The sequence below is a fragment of the Zalophus californianus genome, chromosome 8, assembly GCF_009762305.2.
Source record: "Zalophus californianus isolate mZalCal1 chromosome 8, mZalCal1.pri.v2, whole genome shotgun sequence".
Taxonomy (NCBI): Eukaryota; Metazoa; Chordata; class Mammalia; order Carnivora; family Otariidae; genus Zalophus; species Zalophus californianus.
This window is the reverse complement of record NC_045602.1, coordinates 98,519,356-98,540,914: the sequence shown is the minus strand read 5'-3', so window position 1 is coordinate 98,540,914 and position 21,559 is coordinate 98,519,356. Positions and strand designations below refer to the sequence as shown.

The 21,559-nt window shown below is 38.2% G+C and overlaps 1 protein-coding gene across 2 annotated transcripts in view; it reads left to right on the top strand.

Moving 5' to 3' along the window:
- MACROD2 (mono-ADP ribosylhydrolase 2) overlaps positions 1 to 21,270 on the top strand; it is a 2,068,343-nt gene extending 2,047,073 nt beyond the window's left edge. The window contains exons 17-19 of one of the 2 annotated variants that reach the window (XM_027621583.1): positions 5,803 to 5,880; positions 13,523 to 13,591; positions 17,273 to 21,270. In XM_027621583.1, the coding sequence (XP_027477384.1) occupies positions 5,803 to 5,880; positions 13,523 to 13,584 (140 nt within the window). In that variant the 3' untranslated portion in view covers positions 13,585 to 13,591; positions 17,273 to 21,270. The remainder of the gene's footprint in view (positions 1 to 5,802; positions 5,881 to 13,522; positions 13,592 to 17,272) is intronic. The other variant, XM_027621584.1, reaches the window with a different exon arrangement.
- Positions 21,271 to 21,559: the final 289 nt, after the last annotated feature.

Sequence of the window (21,559 nt, the reverse complement as noted above, 5' to 3'; positions counted from 1 at the left end):
TAAATAAATTAAAGAATTAATATGTGTTTAAAAAAACTAGGCACACATCAAGCTCATGACTTTATAGCTATGATTGCTATGTGATAAAATTAAGAAGCAATGTCAGGACTGAGTCAATTAAAATGTATTATTAAGAGAAGTAACTATCACCATAATAATGTGGCATAGCAAGCCATCTTCAATCTCATGGGTTTAGAACAATAATCAGCTATCTTTTGTTCATGGATATGAGAATCAACTACATTTAGTGTGGGTTTGGAAGGAAGTCAGGCTGTGAGTTGAATCCAGGTCATACTCTCCTTGGATCAACTGCTCCCTAAAGCATGTTCCTGTTAGGGTAAAAGTCAGGAGTATGAGAGGCCAAACCCCAACATACAAATGTATTTCAAGTCTCTGTTTGACTCACTTCTCCTAATATCCCAATGGCCAAAGGAAATTCCATGGCCAAGTCCAATATCAAGGGACAGTGACATAGACTCCCATGGTGGTAGAAGATAGGAAATGAATATTTCTAAATAATTATCTAATCCGCCACATTAATGGTGAGGTTGGAAGATAGATAAGGCAAAAGTTGTCAAGATGGTTCAAGAATACCACCTTAATTTGGGTCAATATCAACCACTTAAAATCCAGACAGGCCCTACTTTCTGTGGCTGTCATGACACCTATGTAACCATATACTCTGAGAAATAATTATTTGTCATTCTATTTGTTGCATGGAATTTATTGTCAACACAAATCTCAAAAGAAAAAGTTGAAGGATCCTCCAACATCTCTCCATGTTTATGTACTAAAAATCTGGTTAACTGCATTCTATGAGCATCTCAGTATCTTTTCTTTATGATGAGACCTGCTTAATTTATTACTTTTTATGTAATACAACTGACCTAAAAAAGGTTACCATAATCAAGGCCTGAAGGAGGACAGTTGCTGTTGGTAATTGAAAATGAAAAAGATACTGAATGTCCCAGACACTTTCTATTACAGCACCTTTCATCTCCTGCTAGGATCCCTGAAATGTACCTCTTGTTTGTGTTCCAAGCAGTAGCAATCAAAGTGGGGGGAGGGACAGGCAAACTGGGATAAACAAGCTGTAGAGGCAATTTTTGTTTTGATCAGATTCTGTTGTCTATATGAAATGGATTCATTTCTCTGGGGCACTCGGTTGCATTGCCCAGGAGGGTAAAAGCTGATAGGATAATACCAGTTCCACACCACATACATCAGAGTAACAAATGTCTGTCATTCCTCTCCCTCTTCCCAAATACATCACACACACACACACACACACACACACACACACACACACACACACACACACACACCTTGCACCACTCACTGCACACAGTCCTATATTCATACCGTATGCACATATCCTGCATACTCATGATATTAAATTAATTAATAATGTCTATCAAACATACTTTTAGTGTTTTGGAAGCAGATCTGACAGATGATGCTGCTGCTTGAATGAAGCAATATTGAGAGCTACAACTTTGATTTCTGTTTTTATCTCTCTGTGTCATGGATCAAACCTGCCATTGCATCTAATGCTAATCTGTGCTGATATGGTGACATAACCTAAGATTTCTCGTATGAATGTTTTGTATTACAAAATAATAAGGTTGAAAAGACAAAATGTAAGGCAAGCACCTTAAATGTTCACTATTTTTTGATCTGCTTTTGGGTTTTGCTTTCTTCAACTTCTTCCTTTGTCTCTCACTCAATTCTTAATCATTTTCATTGAGCATTGTTTAATTGACTAGCATCCTGCCTATTGATAAAAAGTTCCCATGATGCCACAGGGGTTTCTCCAAAGTAATATCACCAAAGGGTTATTATCATTGATAGTAATGAACTTGAAAGAGATTTCACTTAAGAATCAGCCACAGGTACCTTTAGATCCCATTACAAAAAACAACCCTGAAGGGAAAGTAAGAGAAGTAATGTTTAGTGTCAGGTCAATTAATTTCCCTTTCAGAGTAATCATTTCTTATAAAAAATAACAATACTGTTATGTGTTAATTAGTTCTGATGGTGTCTCAGAGAGTTAAACAAGGAGTTAGGACATTTTATAAGTTAGACAAGGAGTTAGAACATTTTGTAGTCATTTTAATAGTGAAAAAGCCAAGGCAAAAGTCATTCAAAAAATTAAGTGACTAACAAAATATCCTCTTATGACATATTTGTTTGTGTCTTGCCCATTTTCTATTGGGTTCCCTGCCTCTCCTCTGTTATTTTGTATATTTGTTTCTTTTTATTCAGTGCAGGAGTCAGTAATATATATCACAAATATCTTCTTCCACTCTGGCTTATTTTTTACTTTCTTAATGTTAAGTGTGTTTCCATAAATCAATGATGCTAACTTTAGTGTTGTCCAGATTATCAGTCCCTTCCCTGATGGATATTGTTTTGTTTTTCCTGTGTAAGAAATTTTTGCCTAATGATGTGAAGGTTTTTTTCCAAGTTACTTTTCACACTCAGTTCTAAAATTTACCTGGAATTGATTTTTGAGTATGGTGAAAACTATTCCTTCAGTGTAGGTCTACTGTTTTTGTCCCTGAACAAATTATGATTCTTTTTACCTGAAATTATTTTATTTCAAATTCAAATTTGAAAGACACTTTTGTTTGGTATGAAATTTTGCACTGGTGATCTTTCATTTAGCACTTTGAAGATGCCATTGCATTGTTTTTGCCTTCCATTATTTTTGCTGAGAAGGCGTCTGTTAAGTCCTGTCGTTGCTATTTTGATGTACGCTAATTTTATATTTTTTCTTTAACATTGGTTTTCAGCAGTTTTACAATGACTGGCCTGAGTGAAATTTGCTTTGCATTAATTCTGCTTGGAGATCAGAGCACTTTTAAAACAGTGGTTTGATATCCCATTAATTTGGGGAAATTAGCCATTATATCTTAAATATTGCTTTTGCCACATTACACATTGGATAGACCCTATCTCATATGTCTACTAACTGTTTTCTATATTTTTCATCTGTACTTTATATTTTCTTCCAATCTAGTTTTCAGTTTACTAATCCCTTCTTTGGCTGTGTCTAATGGCTGCCAAATGCACCTACTGGGTTAATAACTTCAATTATAGTATATTTTCCAGTTCTGCAATTTACATCTGATATTTTAAATAGTGTCTAGTTATCTGACAAACTTTTTTGCCATGGAAATTCCCCAAATTGGCATCTAATTCTTAAACATATTAATCACTATTTTAAAATTGTCTATGATATCTAGATCTCTAACATGTCTCTATATGTTGTCTTATTCTCTTGGTTTTCAGTGATTAGTTCTCATTCTTCTGGAATGCCAGGTAATTTTTTATTGAATGCTGGACACTGTGTGTGAATAACTGTAGAGATAGCTTGAGGCTCTGGGTGGTTTTATCTCATTTTGGAAAGGATTTATTTTTGCTTCTGACAGGCCAGTAGGATTGAGCAGAGCACTGCCATATAATCAGGAATTGAATTGATTAAAAACTGGACTTCAATTTTTTTAAGAGCTGGTCTATATCAAGTTCATCCTTGCCCCCAGAATATAGCCCTTCAGGTGCCTACAGAAGACTTGAGATACTTTTCTAGGCACCTCTTCCTTTGTTAGCGCTGATCTCCAAGTTTTGCCCCTCCCCACCCCTCAGGCCTCATAAGACATCTGGAGGCTCTGTTCAACTTGTTGGCACATGTGGAATGTCAGATTCAGCATTTTATACCTCCTCAAGCTTGTGCTGTATTGATGGCTCTCTACTGAGTGAAAATAGTTTCTTAAATAATCTCTCCAGTGTTTCTAACTGTTATTGGTAGAAGGGTTAGTCTACATCATGATAATTCACCTTAGGCTGAAATCCCTTTCTCAGTGTAATTTCAATTTGCATTTCTTTCTGAGCAAAGTGAATCATCTTTCACATGACTACAGGCCATTTTTATTATTTTTTTTTATGAACTGTCTGTTAAATTTCTTGCTCAACTTTCTACCCAGTTTTTGATCTTCTTAATCTGTTCTTTAGAAGTACTTTAAATGTTAAAGATATTAACCCTTCATCTATAATAAAAGGTATAAGTATTTTTCCTCAATTTATAATATTTTTCTTCTAAATATTTCTTATGGTATTTTTTCCATCCAAAAATTTATTATGTTTATATAAAATCAAATATTTCCATTTTTTCCTTGTTCTATTTTGAAGCATAATTAACCAAGATTTCCTGCTCTGAGGCTTAGAGAAATCCATCAGTGATTTCATCTGTAATTGTGCCTAGAGGAATGTGTTGATGAGAAATTGAAAATGGTCCACTTTCTAGAATTGGTGGAGTGAGAAAGAATATGATATGGTTTTAGATCCAGTTGGAAGGTTCAAGTTTTATTTTCCCTTTCCCAACCTCATCCTCAAGAACTAATGAAAACAGCTTATTGGCACAGTTACTTTCGCTTGTAGGCTTGGGATCAATCAGTCATTTCTTTTCTTCTGTTATCCTTTTCCTGATTTCTCTCATCTACTTTCATCTCATCAAAGTTACGTCTACATTGACATCTCGCAAATACCCACATGACTATTCCCAATTCGCTTCCTCGGGACTGGATGCAAAAACTTGTTTGGCATCTCCAGTTATGTGGCTCTGCACTTCGGACTTCAAATCTAAAATGGCTTTCTTCATCTTCCCCCACTCTGCTTCTTTTATATGTCTTCAAGTACTGACCTTCCTACCATCCATCCACCAGGGTTCAGAGACTGGTCATCTTTGAGTCATACTTCATGATTGTCAGCTTCAGTAAATCATTGCCAAGAGTGCAAGTTCTGTCTTTGAAGATACCTTCCTTTGAAGAGATTACAAACTGGATCTTTACCATCCTTGCTTCATCCTCACCAACAGCATACCAAATTTAACATGCTCCGAGCTCAATAAGTACTCATGTAATGAAAATGCACCCAAACTTCCACTTTAAAAAAGTATAGAAATAATAAAAATTTTGAAGTTATGGATTGCCAGACCTCTATCTGTATCTATATTTCTAAATGTCCTTGGTCTTCAAGCTGTGAAAATGTAATAGATATTTATCTCAGATGGAAAATGTTATTGTCCTTTAGGCTATCTGGGAAATTTCTCACAATAAGAAAAAACAACCCAGTTACTACTACACTGAAGCATGTTGTATAGCTTCAGCCACAGCAAATGGATGACAAGCCCTCTGAAGCTGTGCAAAATAGAGATCAATCACAACAGAAATTAACTAAAGACTTGATTCTCAGCAATTCAAAATGGCAGCATCTGAGACCGTCTCCTAGGAAAGCATCTAAGCCATTCATTTTGTGTTTAAACAAAAGGACCTCACTGCCAGGGAAATGAATCTTTAGCTTTCAGGCATGCCTAAGGCAAAACAGGTTTTTTCTTTCCCTTTTCTCTTCAAAGATTAAGCTACATAAACTTACATACACACAAACACACACACACACACACACACACACACACACACACACACAAACATTTCCCTAAATTTAAATTGTAGGTTGTTCTGATTAAACCAAGTTTTCCTGCTTTCATGCTACCAGATTTTTAATTTGAGAAATTGTGTGTGTATGTATGTATGCGATTATCTCACAAATTAAAGAGAATTTAGATGACAGCGCTAAAGAATTCAGGCAGCTTAACCCACTATTTCCTCCCTTAACCTTTTCTGCAAAAGAAGTTGAATCCTGGGAGTATTTTTAAATTTAAGAGGGCAACGGAGGGTGACAGAAAAATTGGCAGTCAGGCTGTTCTAATTCTTTATTAATCAAGGACTATCTTCTTTCTTTCAGCTCAAGGCGAGGACACACCTAGAGTTCCTGTGCAAAGTGAAGGCTCTGGCTACACAGAAAACTCTCCAAGTCCTGATGGTAAGTTCTGAGCTATTTGAGCTCATGCAAACTACAAATCTGACACACTTTCTGTATGTATTCTAGGATTAAAGGAGCTATCTATTCTATGAAGCAACATGTTCAGTTAGAACAAGGTAAAGTTCAAAAACCATGTTCTACTAAGAACTAATAAAATTGGCAGATTTTAAAAAAAAAAAACTGATGCTAGCTGTTTTAGAACACTATGTGCTTCAGGTTAATCACACCTTGTAATTTGGAGGCCATAGTGGGTAATTCCAAGGGTAAACTGGACTGAAGTTCAACTGGTGAACTTTATGGGCGTATCACTTCCACAAAAAGTACTTGCCCAAAGTTATCCCTGATCTCTAGGGACTCAGGGAAACATTCAGGAGAGTTCTGACTTGAGTTTGGTCTAAGGTTGTCTTGGACCTTCATCATTTTACCTCACTATATCACTTCAGATGGCTTGGCCAAAAACGTAGTGGATCTTTAAAAGCACCTTAGAAATCAGTTTACAAAAGTCTGTCTTTATTCACATCTCATTTTGAAGGCATCTGAATACTCTGAGCCTGAGGAATATAAATATACCCTCTTCTTGTATAATGATGCTGGGAATGCTTTGAAATATTACTTGCATTCAAAAAACAGTTATTTGGGAATATATGATTTAATAAATATTTGATTCCACCATCCCCCAGAGCTCAGGAGAACCAAAATTGGTTGATGATCAACCGTTCATATATACCTTGCTATTTGGTTCATTTTAGCCAAAGACAAAAAGCAACTTACTTCGAATTGATAATGACCTTGGCAAAAATTCAACTGGTAAACGTTATTTGGTGAATTTACTTGGTGGTTGTAAACAGAGTTTTCTGTACTAGGTAGTCCACCCTGCTAGAAACTTTTCATCACCTGAATTTCCTCCCTTAATCATAAGCCCTTCCATACAAACCAATGTTTTTTAACTCATGGGTTGCATTACCTACGAGAATAATGTTTTTCAACCTCAGATCCATTAAAGGCTACCACATGTTAGTCATGCTCAGTTGAATGAAACCCGCCGCAGCCTGGTTGTGACATTATAGACATGGTTCTTAACTAGTTCTTTACAAAACATGTTCTGAAGCATAGCAAGCCCATACGATGCTCATTGAATAAAAGGGAAATAAACATGGAAAATACTAAGATTTACTCCTCACTCTGAGATTCTCCATGCATATTATAGGCTCTCAGAAAGCTCAGCTGTAAAGAAATTTATCAAAAATTTTTACCATTGCTTTTCCCAAACTTATTTGATCATGGGAAGCTATTTATTAATAGATTTCAGGACCAGTGAACCTTGGGATGGAGGAAGAAACAGAGAAGGGGTGCTCTCCTATATTTTATTCTGCACACTACCTCATGAAGATGGGCGACCTTAGAGTAATTTTGTAGACCAAGCTGGAAAGTACATGCATTATTCTCCTTATATATGTAGCTTTGCTGCATCTGGCCAGTTTACAACTGGGGCTTAGAAGAAGAAACCCAGAAATGCAGGATATTTGGCAGATGGAACGGAAACCTGCTTTCTTTTTTTTCCCTCTAAAAATTTCGTTTTAATTTTTTAAAATTTTTTATTGTTATGTTAATCACCATACATTACATCATTAGTTTTTGATGTAGTGTTCCATGATTCATTGTTTGTGCGCAACACCCAGTGCTCCACGCAAAACGTGCCCTCTTTAATACCCATCACCAGGCTAACCTATCCTCCCACCCCCCTCCCTCTAGAATCCTCAGTTTGTTTTTCAGAGTCCATCAACTCTCATGGTTCATCTCCCCCTCCGATTTCCCCCCCTTCGTTCCTCCCCTCCTGCTATCTTCTTTTTTTTTTCTTAACATATATTGCATTATTTGTTTCAGAAGTACAGATCTGTGATTCAACAGTCTTGCACAATTCACAGCGCTCACCATAGCACATACCCTCCCCAATGTCTATCACCTTCCCACCCCCCACCACTCCAGCAACGCTCAGTTTCCTGAGGTTAAGAATTCCTCATATCAGTGAGGTCATATGATACATGTCTTTCTCTGATTGACTTATTTCACTCAGCATAACACCCTCCAGGTCCATCCATGTCACTGCAAATGGCAAGATCTCATTCCTTTTGATGGCTGCATAATATTCCATTGTGATTATATACCACTTCTTCTTTATCCATTCATCTGCTGATGGACATCTTGGCTCTTTCCAGTTTGGCTATTGTGGACATTGCTGCTATAAACATCAGGGTGCACGTACCCCTTCGGATCCCTACATTTGTATCTTTGGGGTAAATACCTAGTAGTGCAATTTGCTGGATCATATGGTAGCTCTATTTTCAACTTTTTGAGGAACGTCCATACTGTTTTCCAGAGTGGCTGCACCAGCTTGCATCCCCACCAACAGTGTAGGAGGGTTCCCCTTTCTCCGCATCCCTGCCAACATCTGTCGTTTCCTGACTTGTTAATTTTAGCCATTCTGACTGGTGTGAGGTGGTATCTCACTGAGGTTTTGATTTGGATTTCCCTGATGCCGAGTGATGTTGAGCACTTTTTCATGTGTCTGATGCCCATTTGGATGTCTTCTTTGGAAAAATGTCTGTTCCTGTCTTCTGCCCATTTCTTGATTGGATCTTGGGTGTTGAGTTTGAAAGTTCTTTATAGATTTTGGATACGAGCCCTTTAACTGGTATCTCATTTGCTAGTATCTTCTCCCATTCTGTCGGTTGTCTTTTGGTTTTGTTGACTGTTTCTTTTGGTGTGCAAAAGCTTTTTATCTTGATGAAGTCCCAGTAGTTCATTTTTGCCCTTCCTTCCCTTGCCTTTGGCGATGTTTCTAGGAAGAAGTTGCTGTGGTTGAGGTCGAAGAGGATGCTGCCTCTGTTCTCCTTTAGGATTTTGATGGACTCCTGTCACACATTTAGGTCTTTCAACAATTTTGAGTCTATTTTTGTGTGTGGTGTAAGGAAATGGTCCAGTTTCATTCTTGCGCATGTGGCTGTCCAATTTTCCCAACACCATTTGTTGAAGAGACTGTCTTTTTCCATTGGACATTCTTCCTGCTTTGTCGAAGATTAGGTGACCATAGAGTTGAGGGTCCATTTCTGGGCTCTCGATTCTGTTCCATTGATCTATGTGTCTCTTTTTGTGCCAGTACCATACTGTCTTGATGACAGCTTTGTAATAGAGCTTGAAGTCGGGGATTGTGATGCCACCAGCTTTGCTTTTCTTTTTCAACATTCCTCTGGCTATTCGGGGTCTTTTCTAGTTCCATACAAATTTTAGGATTCTTTCTTCCATTTCTTTGAAAAAAGTGGATGGTATTTTGAGGGGGATTGCATTGAATGTGTAGATTGCTCTAGGTAGCATTGACATCTTCACAATGTTGGTTCTTCCAATCCATGAGCATGGGACATTTTTCCATTTCTTTGTGTCTTCCTCAATTTCTTTCATGAGTATTTTATAGTTTTCTGAGTACAGATCCTTTGCCTCTTTGGTTAGATTTATTCCTAGGTATCTTATGGTTTTGGGTGCAATTGTAAATGGGATCGACTCCTTAATTTCTCGTTCTTCTGTCTTGTTGTTGGTGTATAGGAATGCCACTGATTTCTGTGCATTGATTTTATATCCTGCCACTTTACTGGATTCCTGTATGAGTTCTAGAGGTGTTGGGGTGGAGTCTTTTGGGTTTTCCACGTAAAGTATCATATCATCTGCAAAGAGTGAGAGTTTGACTTCTTCTTTGCCGATTTGCATGCCTTTGATTTCTTTTTGTTGTCTGATTGCTGTGGCTAGGACTTCTAATACTATGTTGAATAGAGGTGGTGATAGTGGACATCCCTGCCACGTTCCTGACCTTAGGGGGAAAGCTCTCAGTTTCTCCCCATTGAGAATGATATTCACTGTAGGTTTTTCATAGATGGCTTTTATGATATTGAGGTATGTACCCTCTATCCCTATACTCTGAAGAGTATTGATCAGGAAAGGATGCTGTACTTTGTCAAATGCTTTTTCTGCATCTATTGAGAGGATCATATGATTCCTGTTCTTTCTTTTGTTAATGTATTGTATCATGTTGATTGATTTGGAGATGTTGAACCAACCTTGCAGCCCAGGGATAAATCCCACTTGGTTGTGGTGAATAACCCTTTTAATGTACTGTTGGATCCTATTGTGTAGTATTTGGTGAGAATTTTAGCATCCATGTTCATCAAGGATATTGGTCTATAATTCTTTTTGATGGGGTCTTTGTCTGGTTTTGGGATCAAGGTAATGGTGGCCTTGTAAAATGAGTTTGGAAGTTTTCCTTCCAGTTCTAGTTTTTGGAAGAGTTTCAGAAGAATAGGTATTAATTCTTCTTTAAATGTTTGGTAGAATTCCCCTGGGAAGCCATCAGGCCCTGGGCTTTTGTTTGTTGGGAGATTTTTGATGACTGGTTCAATTTCCTTAGTGGTTTATAGGTCTGTTCAGGTTTTCTATTTCTTCCTGGTTCAGTTTTTGTAGTTGATACATCTCTAGGAATGCATCCATTTCTTCCAGGTTATCTAATTTGCTGGCATAGAGTTGCTCATAAGATGTTCTTATAATTGTTTGTATTTCTTTGGTGTTGGTTGTGATCTCTCCTCTTTCATTCATGATTTTGTTGAATTGGGTCATTTCTCTCTTCTTTTTTGATAAGTCTGGCCAGGGGTTTATCAATCTTGTTAATTCTTTCAAAGAACCAGCTCCTAGTTTCGTTGATCTGTTCTACTGTTCTTTTGGTTTCTAGTTCATTGATTTCTGCTCTGATCTTTATTTCTCTTCTCCTGCTGGAGTTAGGCTTGATTTGCTGTTTTTCCTGTAGTTCCTTTAGGTGTAGGGTTAGGTTGTGTATTTAAGACCTTTCTAGTTTCTTGAGAAAGGCTTGTATTGCTATATACTTTCCTCTTAGGACTGCATTTGCTGCATCCCAAAGATTTTGAACAGTTGTGTTTTCATTTTCATTGGTTTCCATGAATTTTTTAAATTCTTCTTTAATTTCCTGGTTGACCCATTCATTCTTTAGTAGGATGCTCTTTAGCCTCCATGTATTTGAGTTCTTTCCGACTTTCCTCTTGTGATTGAGTTCTAGTTTCAAAGCATTGTGCTCTGAAAATATGCAGGGAATAATCCCAATCTTTTGGTACCGGTTGAGACGTGATTTGTGACCTAGGACGTGATCTATTCTGGAGAATATTCCATGGGCACTAGAGAAGAATGTGTATTCCGTTGCTTTGGGATGGAATGTTCTGAATATGTCTGTGAAGTCCATTTGGTCCAGTGTGTCATTTAAAGTCTTTATTTCCTTGTTGATCTTTTGCTTAGATGATCTGTCCATTTCAGTCAGGGGGGTGTTAAAGTCCCCACTAGTATTGTATTGTTGTCAATGTGTTTCTTCGCTTTTGTTATTAATTGCCTTATATAACTGGCTGCTCCCCTGTTAGGGGCATAGATATTTACAATTGTTAGATCTTCTTGTTGGATAGACCCTTTAAGTAGGATATAGTGTCCTTCCTCATCTCTTATTACAGTCTTTGGTTTAAAATCTAATTTGTCTGATATCAGGATTGCCACCCCAGCTTTCTTTTGGTGTCCATTAGCATGGTAAATGGTTTTCCACCCCCTCACTTTCCATCTGGGGGTGTTTTGGGGTCTAAAATGAGTCTCTTGCAGACAGCATATTGATGGATCTTGTTTGTGAATCCAATCTGATAGCCTGTGTCTTTGATTGGGGCAGTTAGCCCATTTACATTCAGGGTAACTATCGAAAGATATGAATTTAGTGCCATTGTATTGCCTGTAAGGTGACTGTTACTGTATATTGTCTGTGTTCCTTTCTGGTCTATGTTGCTTTTAGGCTCTCTCTTTGCTTAGAGGACCCCTTTCGATATTTCTTGTAGGGCTGCTTTCTTGTTTGCAAATTCCTTTAGTTTTTGTTTGTCCTGGAAGCTTTTTAGCTCTCCTTCTATTTTCAATGACAGCCTAGCTGGATATAGTATTCTTGGCTGCATATTTTTCTCATTTAGTGCTCTGAAGATATCATGCCAGTCCTTTCTGGCCTGCCAGGTCTCTGTGGATAAGTCTGTTGTCAATCTTATGTTTCTACCATTGTAGGTTACAGATCTCTTCTCCCCAGCTGCTTTCAGGATTTTCTCTTTGTCTCTGAGACTCATAAGTTTTACTATTAGATGTCGGGGTGCTGACCTATTTTAATTGATTTTGAGAGGGGTTCTCTGCTTCCTGGATTTTGATGCCTGTTTCCTTCCCCAAATTAGAGAAGTTTTCTGCTATAATTTGTGGAGACCTGCTTTTAAAACCTTCCTCCTTGAGAAAAAGTTGGGTGGTTTGCCCTTCAATGTCATTTCCTCTTCAAACCTCTTTGGAGTGTGAAAACCAGCATCTGCCACTATTTTGCTTTAATCGAATTTTCCTCTTTGAGAAAAAGAGCTTTGGACTGTTGATTTTGTGCAATAAATGAAGAAAACCCAAACAAGAACAAACAGAGGTTACTTATTCAGGTATAATAGCCAGGGTGTCAGCCATTATCACTTGTGTTGTTGACTCAAAGGCAGGTAGGGAAGTGGGAAACCTTTATAGTTAAGAAAAGACTTCAAGCATCCTCTGACTGTAGGTCCTTGGTTGGCATGGGGAAGCTGGATTTGGGTAAACTTGAAGTGGGTGACTGGTTGGGAGCATATTTGGCCTTCTCTGGTCCTGCATTGGAATCATGAGGCAAACTAGAGTGAAGCTGGCAGTCACCACCCAAGTCCTGACCATCCTAAGCTGATTGCTACAAAGGCTGTTGTTGGAGTGCCCAGGCTGGTTGCTGCAGAGGTTTTTTCATCAGTTATATTGTTATGTATGGTCTGACCATTGTTCCCTTTGTATATTGTCTCTCCATTTATAATATGGGCTTTGATGCTTTAAAAATATCCATCTAATTGAACGTACTGACCTTTGAAAATTTCCAGAGTGACTGCTATGCCTGCTCTGGAATACTTCTGGACAATGGCATTAATGATGCATTCTGTTTTTATGCAAATGCTTGCATAGAACAATACACACAATTAAAGTAAAAGCACATGTTTTTATCATTGCTGTGTGATCTGGTGGGATGTTTTGCTTTTCTATTGCAGGCATCCACTGCTGCTGCATGCACCTACTGGCAAGTTTACAGAGTCTGTTTTGAAATTCAGACTTGAAAAGCTAGCAAACCAAAGAGGCCTACTGACATTGCCATTTCAGAGAGAGCTGCTTACCTCTCTACATGGCAGTGATCTGTTTTGCTTTGTTTTCTTTTTATTTTCTTAGACATCTACTAAGGCCTTTGGATTTACTTCAGGATGGTAACAAATACACCCAAATGTCAACCCAAAAATCTGGTATAAAATGACAACTAAGCTTCCACAGTTGTTTAAGAGGCAATTCTTCCCTCCCTGGCCCCTGCTGGTAAAAATCTACAAGAATTATTCCCCAAATCTTAAATGAATACAAATGAACTGAAAAGAGGTATAAGAGAGGAGATCAGGAATGTAACAACTCACAGACCATTTTAATGTGTTCGAGAGATTTGGGTTTAATAAAGATTTAACCTTTTTTTTGTTTTCCTTTCTGGCTACAGTTGAAATGAATAGTCAGGTTGACAGTGTAAATGACCCAACAGAGAGTCAGCAAGAAGATTAACTAATAGGTAAGTTGCCCTTGTAGTGGGATTTTCAACTGATTAAACCAGCCATGGAAAGTGTTTGTAAATGGCATATTGGATTTCCCTCGGTTCTGCCAAGTCCCACAGTATGGCTCGGGCTAAACTTTAAAAATCCTCATACCAAATGACACAGTGGAAGGAGCCAAGATAACCGCAAGAAGCCTACCATCCTTTGAGGGGTAAAGATAAGCCACAGCATATTCAAATGTGCAGTTCCCTGGTTTTCTGAGTTTTGACAACAGGAAAAAAATGTTTCCATCCATCTAACCTCCCAACCTCCTGGAGGAATCAAATTATTTCAGCAACCCCAAGCTGATTGTGAAGCATTGCCTTTCCAGAAGCTACCTGCTGAGTTGTTTAGTATATCTGTTTTTAAGCATAACACAAAATCTCTGCCCTGGAGAATGCAGAAAGGCACTTGGGTGTGTTTAGGCAGAAAGAAGCCTGATTTGTGTCATATGCTGTCATACCACGACCTGTGGACCTGTGTGTCTGCACAGGATTTGTTGAGTTGAATGAGCCTCAGGGAACTCCCCAAGAAAATCATAGTCTGGGTCAGATCACGTTTAAGAGTTTTTCCAAACCAACATTCTAAATCTCTCAGCAGAGACGGAAATTTATCTAAAATGATGAGCAGTCTATAACCCCTTTCCATATCTTGAGGGCTGGTGAGAAGGATTAGAGGAGAGAAGTCAAGCTCACTATTCAGATTCCTAGCTGAAAATACTAACTGGGAAAAATCCTATGGGATAAATGAATGGTGGGTCATCCAAAGTAAAACACAATTGTGCTAGCACCATTGCCTCTCAGCACCTTCTTGCACTCCCTGCATCTTCGTGGTAGGTCTCTGCACTCACCCAGAAGGCCATGTTGCACCAGACTCTTGAGCTCCAGCATCACAGCAGAACAAAGTTTGAGAATATATGAAAGTAGACACCTGTTCTTCCCATCATGGTCTTGAACATCATTTGAAACTAAATATAATAGCATTTGTGTAACACACGTATAGCATAGGACTGCTAAAAAAAATAAAACTCATACAAATGTGGTCTTACATATTTTCTACACTTCCTCTTTTTTTTAACTTTGTTCGTGTATTTAAAATTATCCTGCTAAGCTGCAGAAATGATACAGTAGAGAAGTTTCCATTAAAAAGTAATGAAGTAAGACTAAACCTGAACAATTTAAATGCAAGTTCCTCAGTGTTGCCTTACCTTTTGCCCTTTTGTTGCCAACAAACTATAGACTTCTTGTCTAGAATTTTTCTTACAAACACTATGATTTTCCTATGTGATCAATATCTAAATAAAGTACCCAGATAAATGTTTTCCTTGGTTAATGTCAAAATTTTTTCCTTGACCATAAACATGAATCAATACTTTTACCCAAATGAATAAGTTGTCAAAACTTAAAGTTCAAGATTAGTTTGAGGAAACTCAGTTCCAGGAACTAGAAGTGACTTGCACAGGGTCACTTGGATGATCAATGGAAGTTCAAACACTCCCAGGACAAAATTATTTGATGACACCCTACTACTCCCTAAACAATAGTGAGTTGCTAAACACAGTTGTCACAGAGAACAGTATGACCCAAGGAAATTCAGTGATTCCTACAGAAATATTTACACAGCTGAATTTGTAGAGGTTATGTGGTGGTTCAAAAGGAAGAAGGAGCCTTTAGTTCTGTGCATCACACCTTCAAGGAAATTAAAGAAATATAGTGAAATCAAGTTAGAATTACAGAGTTCCAAGATATAATGCAAGAATATTTAGTGTTGTATAATTTATAATTGTAAAAAATCAGGACTATCATAAATGACAATAGGGGAATGACTCAATGAATCAATAGAACACTCTGCAAATGTAAAAATAATTTTTCGACAGGGATCTGAGGTCATGTAAAAGTAGTAATAGAATCTGCACCGTTGGTACTAGAGAAACATGGCAGTCCAAGTGTGGCAGTTACCAAGGTACACTTTAAGAGGATTTGTAACTTCCAATTTTACCCTCTCAGAATGCTTGCCTTTGGAATCCAACAATCCTGTAAGAAGCTCAAGCTCTACTATAGAATGAGAAAGGCCTTAGGGAGAGAGATTCTGGAAACTGAGTGGCCATTTTGGATGTTCTGGCCCCAGTGGATACCTTGAGCAGATAAACTGCCCAGCTGAGCCCAAGCCTATAAAATCATGAAACATAATAAGCCGTTTGCTTTTAGCCACTAAGTTTTGGGGTGGTTTGTGATGTAGCAACAGGTAACTGAAAAGGTGGGGTAATGCAGAACATCTCCCAATACAAATGTTTAGAAATGAGAGATAAATTATAACAAAAAAAAAAAAGTTTAAATACACAGCTCAACTGACATGAAAGCAAAGGTGCCAGAAAAAAGAGGAATTTGAAAGCCAAAGCAATAGTGTGGTGAGCTGAAGATGGAGTTTCCCTGAGGGCTGCAGATTGGTCGTTGATGCTGAGACAGGCCCTATGGCTAGATCCTTGCATTCTAATGCCCACCTGGGACCTGGAGCCAGTCAAGGGGAGATGTTAGAACTGATACCTTTACATAGATAAATCTGGGATTTCTAGCTCAAGAAGTTAACAAGGAGACTTTTGTCTGCCCAGAGTGCTGTGTGGGGAAGGAAAAAGCCTCCTATGACAAGTAGAAAATACAAATGCACCATGAATTTGATATGCAAACTTATGCCACCCAAAGTTAGACAGCAATACACAGACTGTATATTTAATAGTTGATTATAGACCAGTATTACTCCTGCTATAGATAACAAATGGAAATGTGAACCTATCAGTTGGAATTCCCACAGAAGAAAAAAAATTCTCTGAAGATGAATTCACAATTTTAAGATTTACAAAACACACAAGGAAGTGATCCACCATGAGTGAGAATTGGTGGGTGAAATGACAGGATGATTAGCGCTATGAAAACTTGAGAGAGTAGAAAATTCTGAAGATTTTGTAGAATATGTACATTTAAATGACAAAAAAGCAGATATAAAACTGTAAGAAAAGGACAACACTATGAAAAATTAAGAACAATTTGGGAAAAGCCAATAAACATATAGTGATATGAATGACACATGAGGAGACATGAGGGCTGGAAGGAGAATGACCAACGTGTTTGTCTTCAGTACACGTTCTGAAAGGAGACAGTAGATAGTATTTGAAAAATAGTGGCTGAGGATTTATCAGAAATTGATAGAAATCATGAGTTTTTAGTTAAAAGAAGAATAATAAGTCACAAGGACATGTTTAAAATAAACCCAACACAGGCATTGCAGAATACTAGAGACAATGAGAAAAAAAGTAAAACAATTAGAGGGAAAGGAGAGTTAACCTAAAAAGAAATAAGTATGGTGTGGACAGCAGGCTTCCCAACATCAGGAATTTAGTTCAGAAGACAGTAGAATAATTCTGAGTCTTCAAAACATGAGTAAAAACAATTGTCAGTATAGAGTTCTATACTAGTTTCACTATCATTTAGGAAGATAATAACTGCCATTTTTCAGGAAAAATTTTGATAGTCAAAGAAGATATTCGTAGGCTTGTTTGAGGGGTACGAAACATATAAATGACTGTGTTAAGAAGATATTCCCTGCTAAATCTATGAAATCTACGATTTTTCATCTAACAAATGGTTTCTCCTTGTCTTTGGCAGGGGCACAAGATGAAGCAAAGGAACAAAGAAATGGAAGTCAATCACGGTCTTTGGCATTGCAGGCCTCTCCTGGCCCTGGGGGGTGGGGGGGTGGGTGTAGGAAGACAGTAGTGAAAGTTGTAGAGGAGGGGGGTGTGGGGGGGGCAAGTCCCACAGAAGGACAGGGAATCCTTTGCTCTAATTTCTCCAGCTGCATTGTGTTCTGTTTACCTGCAGAAAAAGAAAGAAAAAAAAAAGTTTCCTTGAACTTGGTGAGGGGCCCCACGTTAATGCATCTTTCAGGCACTATGCCTGTAATTTCTGTTTTTTTCTCTCATGACTTTTCCCAGGGTCACCGTGGCACGGTGTAACACTCACATGTGTATCCTGGCCCCTGTCTGCTTTCTCGATTATCTCACAGAGCTGGTCGATACAGTGGTTTCTTCAAAGAAAGAGACAGATGATGATCCTTTGATACACTGCAGGCTAAATTTCAGGAATCCTCAAGCCCAATATCAGTATAATCCCCAGACAAAGGAGGCAGGAAAGGAAAATGGGCAAAATGCTCAGAAATAACTTGGAAAAAGGTCAGGACAGTGAATTGAAAATGGTATTTTATTCAGAGATTCCCAGGGTACAGTTCTGTTCCAGGTGGTTAATGAGGAATGTGGAAGGAGGATTTCATCCAGAGCAGAATGTAGAGGCATTACCATGAAGACGGGTGCTAGCAGCCATTGGGGGCTTTCCCTTCCCAGCCAGGACTGCAGGTGCATTCTTCGACCCTGACCTTCCACACAGCTCACCTGGTTCATGAGATCTTTATTGTGTGCTTCGGCATAGAGCCCACCAAGTGAGATGTGACTCTTAATGACACAGTTGGAAGGGATGACACTCTTCAAGTGTTTTAGTTAAGAGAGGGGGCTGCTACATTTAGAATCCAAACATATGCCTATGAATATTAAAAGTTCTACTTGAAATCTCTCGTTTTATATACGCTTTTCATAAGAGAACCTTTTGTCTTTACCCAAGGTTTGAGGGCCCACAGAAAGATTCTCATTTGAAGTTAGAGGCAAGTGGAGGTCTTGCTTACAGTTCTGGCTTGCTTTTAAATAGTCTGCTTTGTTCATGCCAAATCCAAAACTACTTTGATAGCTCATCCCCTCTCCCAGAAATCCCTTGATTATGGCCTTGAAGGGGAGAAGCAGCATTACTAAGCCAAGGTTCCAGTGGTACAGTGGGCACAAGGGATGAGGGGCCAAGGAGAAAGTCAGAAGTCGTCACAAATGTCTGTCCCGGAGACAACATCAGCAGCGATCCTCATGAGGCAAAATGCCCGCTTCCCACGCTTCCCACAGCTCCCCGAGGTTCTAAGAACAGTCTATTTTTTTCTGAGGAAACTGATACCGCTTCTTGCGTATCTTGTCAAATCCACCTTCCTTATAAGGTCTTTAGAATTGTAAGTTATTTATATATATATAAATATATAAATATATTTTTTAGTGGAAGGAGAAAAGTAATGGATCAAATTGGGTATTTCTAAAATCAAAGGGTGTTCTATTTTCTAAATATTCCATGGAGTTCTTCAGTTTTGCTCTTTCCTCTATGGAAAATTCACCTTCTTCTCTTTCTATGAATTTTGTTTTGGCCTTTCTGAATTTGTTGCCTCTCTGAATGGCTTATTTGGCATATTGGAATCATTAGCAAGTTATATTTCTGCATATGTAATATGTTCTAACATCCTGTATAAAAAAAAATGCTTACCAACCTAACAGCAATGATTTTTAAGGGACCTCATGATTTTGGAACATGGCCATTTCTCTTTCTGCTGTTATTTTACAGCTTGATATGGAAATGGATATGTCCCCTTCTGCCATTACACATCGCTTTCTAGAAAAACAAGGAAAAGTCCCATTTTAAGTGATCTGTGAAATGATGTCATACAAATACTGATAGTTTCTATATTTCATGCCATCTTTATAACTTAATTGAAAGTCGCCATCATTCTGTGAAGGACTGGACAAGAGTAATCTGCTAGGAGCCCATTTTCCTGTGACTCCCAAATGTTAGTGCTACTCATGCTCAGTAATGAGTTACAGTTGAAAACAACATGCTGGAGACAAGAGGGATGGGGACTTCTTAATGGACAAAGATGAAAGAGACCTAATGTCCCTGTTAGGACCTGTGGAGATTGGAATTATTTCAGTCGGGTGTTCTCTTTATCATCCACGACAGCCATTTTTATTCCTTCATTTTAAATGTGGGTGGGGTAGGAATGGGGGAAGGAATTCTCTGCATGAAAACTGCAGGAAAGGAAAGAAATCTTTGAGAACAAAACTAAGAGAATGAGGGGTAAATATCATAGCCGCATTCCTGAATTTGTTTAAACTTTTTTTATGATTAGATTGTGTTTTCATTTTTGCCTCATTATGCCTTTTGGTTGCTGTTTGGTTATAAGATTTTATCCTTAAAACGAACAATGAAGTCACTTTCCATTTCAATAGTAAGATATTAAAAATCTAGCTGTTGGCCAGATCGAAGACACCTCAACACAGGAAACCCCTTTTTTTCGCTGGTGCTGTCATTGAACAGGCTATACAATGGAAAATTTGAAAGGCAGATTGATTCTGCTGCACATGAATCCTGGATGTCAATTTCCAACCTCACTTCTGCCAGGCTGTGTGGCAAGATGGCTTACAGGAGGGAGAGGGGGAGAAAAATAGCCCCATATTAGTCATGTTTGCATACAGAGGATCAAAGTAGGCTCTCAACATAATACAGGTATCCCTGCTTTTTGAAATTGCATTACGCCGCTTTGCTTTTATGAAAGACCTACATTAGTACCTGCTACTGTTAACCTAAAGAAATCCCAAGAGGGCTTTTGCTTTTAGGAAAACTGGAAGCTTAGGAGAATGGCCCCACCCAGCTCCTTCCCTGGGAACTACACTCAAGTGTCTCAGCATCAAGCCACCATAGCTTTGACCTGTGTCTGTGAGCATCTGTATTTTATCTCATTTTATTTTGTGCATCCATTAGCAAGATGTGCCCTGTGGTATCAGAAAAGGGTCTGGGAAGGCTCAAAAATATTTCCATATAAATTAACGGTAATTGTTTCTTTGCATTACACCATTTCGGCTTAAGGATAGGTTTCATAGGAATACTACTTTCCCATAGCAGGAGAAACCTGTAGTCCTAATTAGAAAGGTATTCGTTGTAAGAGAGACAAAGGGGCTTTTCCTCTAGCTAGTAACTATTCAGATGATGGACAGGTCTTCTTTCATAAAAGCTTACAAAGGAGGCATCCAAAATACTGTCTGTGATAGTGGGTCACATATTAGTCACCGCAGCTAATTGTAAATCTTTCTATGAAATCCTGAAAAGCCTCTTTGTGAATTAATACCGTTCTGCTTGATGCACTTGATTCGAAATGACTTTTCTCTGTATGTGGTGCATGTCAGCCTTGCTTTGAAAAATAACAAAGTTAGCAGAATATGTTCAATATATTTTCTTGGGGAATAGGGTTTTTATCATATGATTCATTAAGGATTTGCCTTACCCTGACATTTGTGATATAAAGGAAAATCAGAAAAAAAAGTAATTTTCTTGATCAAGATATGTTTTTACTTAATGCAAATAAATGTAGTCTGTTGCTTGCAAGGAAAAAAAATGTCTTCTGATATCTGGTATAACCTGCTAAATAGAATAATATGTGCCTCTTTTGTTAAAACAGCATTTAAATGCTGGACTGCTTCGAAATCTGTTTGTTTCTTTTCATCTGTGCCATACGCTAAGAAACTTAAACAACTGTTGCCTTCATACTATATTTGTTAGAGCAGAATACGAATAAAATTGGTTTGAGAGGATAAGGTGGAATTATCTGTGTCTTGTGAAATTTGTTTTTTAGCATAAGCAATTAATAACTCACAATGTTCTTTTAATGAGATGTATTTGGTTGCAAATCCTGTATTTAAAATTGCCCCATAAGGCAGCTTTAACTTACCAATAGTCTTCCCTTACTGAGACTGGTCAATGTTTTGGCCATGTTTTTCAAAATTAGGGGTGCCTGGGTGGCTCAGTCAGTTGAGTGACTCTTGGTTTCAGCTCAGGTCATGATCTCAAGGTCATGAGATCGAGCCCCACATGGGTCTCTGCACTCAGCATGAAGTCTGCTTGAGATTCTCTCTCTCTCTCTCTGCCCCTCCCCCGCTCATGTACTCTCTTTCTCTCTAAATACATAAATAAAATCTTTAAAAAAATAATTAAACTATAGAGTAGTTTGTACAGACACACGTCCCAGTGCAATTTTTTCTC